General features: G+C 38.7%; 1 protein-coding gene across 1 annotated transcript; it reads right to left on the bottom strand.

The window, feature by feature from the left end:
* Positions 1 to 980: 980 nt before the first annotated feature.
* Positions 981 to 2,275, bottom strand: LOC108462138 (transcription factor MYB106-like). The gene is made up of 3 exons (XM_017762122.2): positions 2,019 to 2,275; positions 1,768 to 1,897; positions 981 to 1,696 (listed from the first exon to the last, which is right to left on the bottom strand). Exons 1-3 carry the CDS (start codon positions 2,158 to 2,160, stop codon positions 1,027 to 1,029), a joined length of 942 nt encoding a protein of 313 aa, XP_017617611.1. The 5' UTR covers positions 2,161 to 2,275; the 3' UTR covers positions 981 to 1,026.
* Between the last annotated feature and the right edge of the window lie 5,404 nt (positions 2,276 to 7,679).

The following is a 7,679-nucleotide window of genomic DNA, read 5'->3' as shown; positions in this document are numbered from 1 at the left end:
GGTCGGGCTTGGCCAAAATTTTAGGCCCATTTTTTGGGCCTGGCCCAGCCTGAGCCCAATAAATAGACAAGATTTTTTAGTTGAGCCTGACCCGAACCCGGTCGGCCCGGCCCGGCCCATGAACACCTCTACCAGTACCGAAGCGTGGATTGCACAACTTTTAACATGCGAACACACGTGCTTTATCACCCTGCCTTAAGCCCCAACGTTGTGCCCTATTAATTGCTTAGAGTACTTGCCTTGTTAATTAGAATAGTTAAATCCATTATTGTTTAATCAATTCTAATACTAGTGACGAATAGCATGGTTGTGTATGTCAAAGTATGCAATTTATGTTGTGTGGGCATGCGATCTAATCTAAATAAACTCCGCTAGTGTGCATTTGTTGGTAAGAATTAGGTCTCTTCGTTATTAATACTATCTATAAGTTAAATCTTAAGCACTAAGTTATAGGGTTGTTTATTGATAAGAGAAATAATTTGAATGAGCTACTTCTTGGTTATTGACAGCCAACAAGGTAATGGGAGATTGGTTGTTATGCACTACATTGGTAAGTATAACTAATTTATTAAAGAACATTGAAAATTATTTTTGAATCAATCATTAAACTTGTGAACTTTCTTTCAATTTTAATTATTGCTTTCTTTGCTAAGTTTTAAATTTACTTTTAGTTTTTGATTCTCTAGGAACCCCTAATCATATTTACTTTACTTGTTTTTATTTAAGAAATAAAATTATTACCTGTCTCTGTGAATAAAATCCTACTCACTGCTATCTACTAAATTTATATTTTTTTAGTAGGATTTTATTTTGTAGATCTAGACAACAATACACAATTTAACGGAATTATTTTCACAGTTTCATCAATTGAACTTCAAATCTTAAATAAAAAAAGTTGAGGGACTAAATTCATGAAACTGAAAATAGAGAGACTAAATTTCAATGTGTGAAGAGTAAAGGGACTGGTAGCATAATTAAACTTTTCTTTTTGAATAATGTTTTCTTAACTTGCATTAAAGTTGAACTTCATTTCATGACATTATGATCATATAACATAGACAAACCATATGGTGAAGAATTCACCAAATCGAATACACTCCCGCAGCAATTACTACCGTCGACAGCCATGGGTACACTTTCATAATTTCCTACCCTAAATGAGTCCTCAAACCATTCATCAATGCAGCCATCCGTTATTGTTTCCTCAATTTCTTTCATTTGGTTCGAGTTTTCAATGTATTTCAAACTGTCATCAAACCCCATTTCACAATCTGTGTAGCTAGTGGCATTCAGTCCAATGGCAGGGAGCCTAAGCGTTGAAGTTGGGGACCCAAGGTCCTGGGTGGGGAAGGCAAACATGCCTGCAACTACGCCTTGCCATGCTTTGAGTACGTCAAGGCACCTGGGCCTGAGCTGACTATGATTGAGGGTAAGGTGGTTCTTTGGGTGGATGGGGTTTGGGACGACCTGTTTGGAGCCACGGACCAACCTAGCTTCAGCCTCCAGCCGAGCACTCTCCCACTGAGCCATGTGGGTTAAGTTTGAACCAGATGGGAAGCTTGCGGCATCTGTACGAGGCTTGTGAGTCATGGGATCAACGCCAAGCTTTATCAGCCTTTTCTTGAGATGCGTATTCCAATAGTTCTTGATCTCATTGTCTGTTCTTTTTGGCAAGTGAGCTGCCATTGCTGACCACCTAAATAAATACATGAAGATGATCAGGCATGATTTGGCTCAATCGCAACATTAATAAAAAATATACTTTACCTGTTTCCAAGAAGGGCATGGAGTTGAATAATGGTGTGTTCTTCTTGTAAGCTAAACTTTCCTCTTTTGATATCAGGCCTTACGTAATTAATCCACCTCAGTCGACAGCTCTTTCCACATCGTTTAAGTCCTATATATACACAAAATCCATAAAAATCTTTTCAATCCATTTCATTAGCTACAACCAAACAACATATATAAATATATAAAGATTAAAGAGTGGGAAAATAATAATATAATTAAACAATCACCTGCTTTCTCAGGCAAGGCACACCAGTTACCATGGCCATGCTGTTGAATGTAAGCCATTAGTATTTGGTCTTCCTCAGCCGTCCACGGCCCTCTCTTCAAACCCACCTCCTTATGGCCATTCAACGGCAGCCGCCGCCCCATTTTTCTTTTCTTTTGCACAAAATCGAACGTTAATCTTGTACCCAATAATTGAAACAACGGTTGAAAGTGAAGAGTAATAGTGATGGGTGAAATGGAGCGAATATATAGGCAAGGGGCTCACCCAAAATGATAAATTTCATTTTAGTTTAAAATAATACAATAATAAAATTATATTTTTAACCCCTTTAAACATTTTATAATTTACTTTTAAATAAATTTCTCCCTTTCGTAAGGCAAAAATCAAGAGGAATAACTATAAATTAATGCATGAATGAGGCGTAAATAAATTAGTCCAACTACTTGGTGAACATTAATGATCCCCACGTATTGCTTCCCATACACATGTTTTGTTTTTTACCTCCACATGAATATTGCTTTCCATACATTTGTTTTGTTTTTTGTACCTCTGCGTGAATATTGCTTCCCAAACAATTTTATACTTAAATATCTAAATTGTGCTGATTGAAACATAACTCGACTGGTATGGATATTGTTTTCAATGCAGAAAGAGACATTTTCTTCCTAATAATGTGTAACATCCCAAAAATGGGGTTAGAAGAATTGAGTTTGTTGTTGATTGATTAATTGGATTTAAGCTTGAATACGCATGATTGTTAGGTTTTCATTGCATGATGGATGATATGAATTTTCTTAGTGGATTATTGTTATAGGTGCTTGAATGACTTGCTAAACATTGAGACAAGATTAAAATGACCAAATGGTAAGGTATGAATGTAACAGCCCAACTTAGGGCCTAGTTAGAATAGTGGTCTCGGGACCACAAATCTGGAGTTGAATAAATTATTTTATTATTATTTTGGGGTCATAGCATGTTAATATTAGTGTATGAAAAATTTGGTGAATTAATTTTAGCGATGGCTTGCTTAATTGCAAAAAAAGGACTAAATCGCATAAAAGACAAAAGCTGCAAATTAGTGCCCAAATGTGTCAATTAGCTAGAAGACTTAAATTGGGGGTCTTTGAAGGGCAATAGACCCTTAGGAAGTAGCTTGACCGGCCATGAGATGAATTTTAAACAAATAGTAAAAGTTTAGGTAAGTGATGTCATGATTTGGTGATAAAATGATGCCTAAAGCCTATCTAGCATTTTTCTTCTTCTCCATCTCTTCTCTCCACCGAAAATATCAGCAAATATGGGGGTTTGAAAACTGAAAGTTTGCAGCAACTTATTCCTCTCATAATGTAAGTGATCTAGATGATTTTCTTGATGATTTTTACATTTTTGGCGTGCTTGTGTCATGGGTTTTCAAATGAGAGGACTATTTTGAAAAATGATAATAAGTTTAGGGCTTCACTATGTGAATGTTCATGTTATTTTCTGAAATTTTATGAAAGAATATGAATCTTAGAAGAGTCTTAAACAACTTTTGTGAGAGGTGTTAGCATAACAACACCCAAAGGGACTATTTTTGCATAAGTTGTGAACTAAGGGATAAATATGTGAAATAGTGAGATTTTGAAGTTGCTATAAGAGAGAAAAGGGTTTGACTAGGCTTAAGATACAAAGAAATTCAATAAAAATTAATTTTTGAGCGTAGCGGCAAAATGGTCATTTTACCAAGGATGTGAATTTTTGATTGCCTAATTGTGATTAGTGACTAAATGAGTGCATTTTACTATTATAGATCAAGAGTTGTCAAATCCGAACCTTGACCCGGGGAAAGCCAAGCAAACTGATTAATCGTGTGCATTTTGTAATCTGAGGTAAGTTGTATGTAAATAATATCACTATGTTATTGATATATTTGTTTGAATTGTCCTTGAATCAATATAGCATGAATTGATTGATAATGATAATTGAGATAATAGAATTTCCGTTGGAACCTTAGGAAGTAGATCGGACATTCATGCCGTAATAATTGGGTCACTTGTATGTGCTAGTGTAAGACATTTCTGGGACATGCGTCGGCCACATTATGGAAGCTAGTGTAAGACCATGTCTGGGACATGGCACCGACACTGAGACGAGTGCTAGTGTAAGACATGTCTGGGACATGTATCAGCCTCGAGATGTAAGCCAGTGTAAGACATGTCTGGGACATGCATCGGCTACGAGATGATGGTCAGTGTAAGACCATGTCTGGGACATGGCATCGAAACCTTACCCATATTCGAGGTTTAATGAATATCCGATGATACTCCGAATGGTTCAACGGTGGATGTTATGTTTTAAGTTAATGAGAAAAGTATAACTGTGTTGTGAATGGTACAGGTACTTAATTGGTACGTACGAGATATGAGTTCAATATACATATTATATTATGTGACTTGTATGGTTGGTGATGAGTAAGTTACATCTATGCCTACATCTGGGTCATTAATATGTTGATCATGAGTGAAATTGTTGTTGTATATTCATTTATATGCAACCTACTAAGCTTTTATGCTTACTCCCACTTCCTTTCTATTTTTCTTACAGTGCTGCCTAATTAGCCTAAGGATCATCAGACGTTAGAGATATCAATCACACTATCATCCGAAACACTTGGTATAGTTGGATTTATATTTTTGAATTATGGCATGTGTAGGGACTAGACTTTATTATTTTGTGTCTTGAGCATTTACCAGATGAATTGGCTTGGGGTAAATCTCAGATTTTGCATTAAGCCTTGAATGATGGCTAACATTCATTTTGAGTTTATAAAAAAATGCATTTCCATGATTGCATGAATGTCTATTGTAGTTGACTTGATTATAGAAAATATGCTGGCTTTAGTATTGGTTGGTTTTAGTATGTAAATAGGTAAGCAAATGTGGCAATGAGGCTTGGAAAATAGCCTTATATTGTCGACAAGGGTAGACACACGGGCATGTGTCTAGGTCGTGTATGACACACAGTTAGCCCCACGGGCTTGTGGTCTGGCCGAGTGTCCCCTGCATCTAAAAATTTTAAGTCAGAATGCATGGTAATATTCAGACAGGCAAAGACACGACCGTGTGTCTTAGTCATGTGGAGGACACGGCCTAGCACACGGGTGTGAGCCATGGCCGTGTGACTTTTTGGTTATGATGATGTCAGAAATAGAATGCCTCAGTTTTTGGACACGAGCCAAGACACGGGCGTGTCGAGGCCGTGTAGGAAGACATGTGCTAGGCACACGGGCCTGTGCCAAGCCGTGTGAAAACCACTACACCTTGAACTAAAAATTAAATTTCGCACGGGCTAGGGACACGGGCTTGTCCTGATAGACATCAAGCCATGTGAGCCACACGGGTCACTAACACAGCCATGTCATGTCTTTAGTGAAAATTTCCAAAGCTCTTTAAGAGATCCGGATTGATCCCAAATTGGTTTCTAAGTATATTTTGGGCCTTCTAAACCTACATTAGACTTGTAAAGGTGAAATTTTGAAAGGTTATTAATTTGTTCGATTTTTTTTTCCGACTCGAGAAAGATTATACGCTTTTGAATAAGTTAGTAATGTCTCGTATCCTGTCTTGGTGTCAGACACGAGTAAGGGGTGTTACATTTAGTGGTATTAGAGCTATGGTTTAGTTGGTTCTAGGACTAACCTAGCTAAAGTATGAGTCTAGCTATACATGCCATAATTTTTTTTATTATTGATAGAGTGATTATTTCTAACGATTATAAATTATGTTTTTATGTATAGTGAATGGATCCTAATAGAACCACAGCGGATGACATGAAAAGTAACGTGCTGGCTCCAGTTGAAGGGACCGCGCCAGTAGAGAGTGAGCCCGTTACCATGGGAGAAGGTGGAAGGGCTAGAGAAGCTTACCTCTGAATGATGGACGCCTGGTACATGGAGTTTGTTCGTGTAATCTGAACACTCCACCTCCCCCACCTCCCCCAATTCCTCAGTATGCCCCTGTAGCTCCGCAAGGGGCGGACATGATTAGGAGGGAGAAACCTCCAGTAGAAAAAATTCGAAAGCATGGGGTCGAGAAATTTCGAGCTAATATAGATGATGACTCTGATAGGGCATTGTTTTGGTTAGAAAATACCATTAGAGTATTTGATGAGCTATCGTGCACGCCTGAGGAGTGCATAAAGTGTGTAGTGTCACTCCTGCGAGATTCAGCCTACCAATGGTGGAATACTCTTATGTCTGTTGTACCGAGAGAGATGGTAACTTGGGAATTCTTCCAAGAAGAGTTCCGAAAAAAGTATATCAGTCAGAGGTTTGTGGATCAAAAGAGGAAGGAATTTTTAGAATTAAAACAAGGCCAAATAACAGTATTAGAGTATGAGCGTGAGTTCGTGAGACTTAGTAAGTACGCTCAGGAGTGCGTGTCTACCGAAGCCATGATGTGTAAAAGGTTTAAGGATGGCCTTAGTGAGGATATTCGAGTGTTTGTTGGCATTTTAGAGTTATAGGTGTTCGTAGCACTTGTGGAGAGAGCTTGTAAGGCAGAAGAGCTATTTAAGGAGAGGAGGAAAGCGGCTTTTGAGTCGCGGGATTAAAAGAAGAGGTAGATGGGGAAATCACATCAGTCCTCATCCAAAAGATCAAAGGAATTCTCTACTCAATCAAATGCCTCGGTGGGGCATTCGAAGAAAAAAAAGAATCAGCAAAATTCGGCATCTAGAGCCCAGACCACTTCGGTTGCTAGTGTTGGCAGTGCTCGGCCAAACCGACTAGGGTGTCTGCAATGTGGGACACGTCATTTCAGCGAGTGTCGAGGAAACGAGAGGGGTTGCTTCAAGTGTGGGTCACTAGACCATTTTATTCCTGATTTTCCTGAAATGGAAGAGAGAGAAAGGAACCAAGAAGTGAAGGCAAGTAGTGCTCTGTTGAGGGGTAGACCCCAAAAGAACCCCGAAAGTGGGGGTAGTAGTAGAGGCGTGCCAAGAGATGCCGCAGTGAGGTCTGGGGGCAGGGCGCCAGCAAGGAGCTATGCTATACGTGCCCGGAAAGAGGCAGAGTCTCCTGATGTGATCACGAGTACTTTTTCTATCCACGATATAACTGTTGTTGCCTTAATTGACCTAAGATCTACCCACTCTTATATTTTTATGGATTTGATATCCTTTATGAACATGATAATAGAGTCCACTGGGTTTGTGATAAAAGTGTCTAACCCTTTAGGCAGGCATGTATTAGTTGACCAAGTGTGTAGAAATTACCCTTTGAAAATTAGAGGCCATTGTTTTCCGGCTAACTTGATGTTATTGCCGTTTAATAAGTTTGATGTAATCCTTGGGATAGATTGGTTAACTGCTCATAGTGTTGTAGTGGACTGTGGGAAAAAGATAGTAGAGTTGAAATGTGAATACGGAAGTGTTCGCCGGGTTGGACCAAATGAGTCAGATAATCTGCCAATAGTAATAACGTCGTTGACAGCTGAGAAGTATTTGAGAAAAGGATTTGAGGCTTACCTAGCTTTTGTGTTAAATATTGAAGTGTCTGAGTTGAAGATAGAATCAGTACTAGTGGTTTGTGAGTTTAGAGATGTATTTCCAGTGTGACACCCCTAATGTGACCTTAGTCGGAAAGTGGTTTCGGGACCGCTAAACCGAGTCACCGAAGTATTTG

Source organism: Gossypium arboreum, chromosome 13 (genome assembly GCF_025698485.1).
Source record: "Gossypium arboreum isolate Shixiya-1 chromosome 13, ASM2569848v2, whole genome shotgun sequence".
Taxonomy (NCBI): Eukaryota; Viridiplantae; Streptophyta; class Magnoliopsida; order Malvales; family Malvaceae; genus Gossypium; species Gossypium arboreum.
Note: the sequence above shows the minus strand (reverse complement) of the source record. Positions and strands in the feature narration are given on the sequence as shown.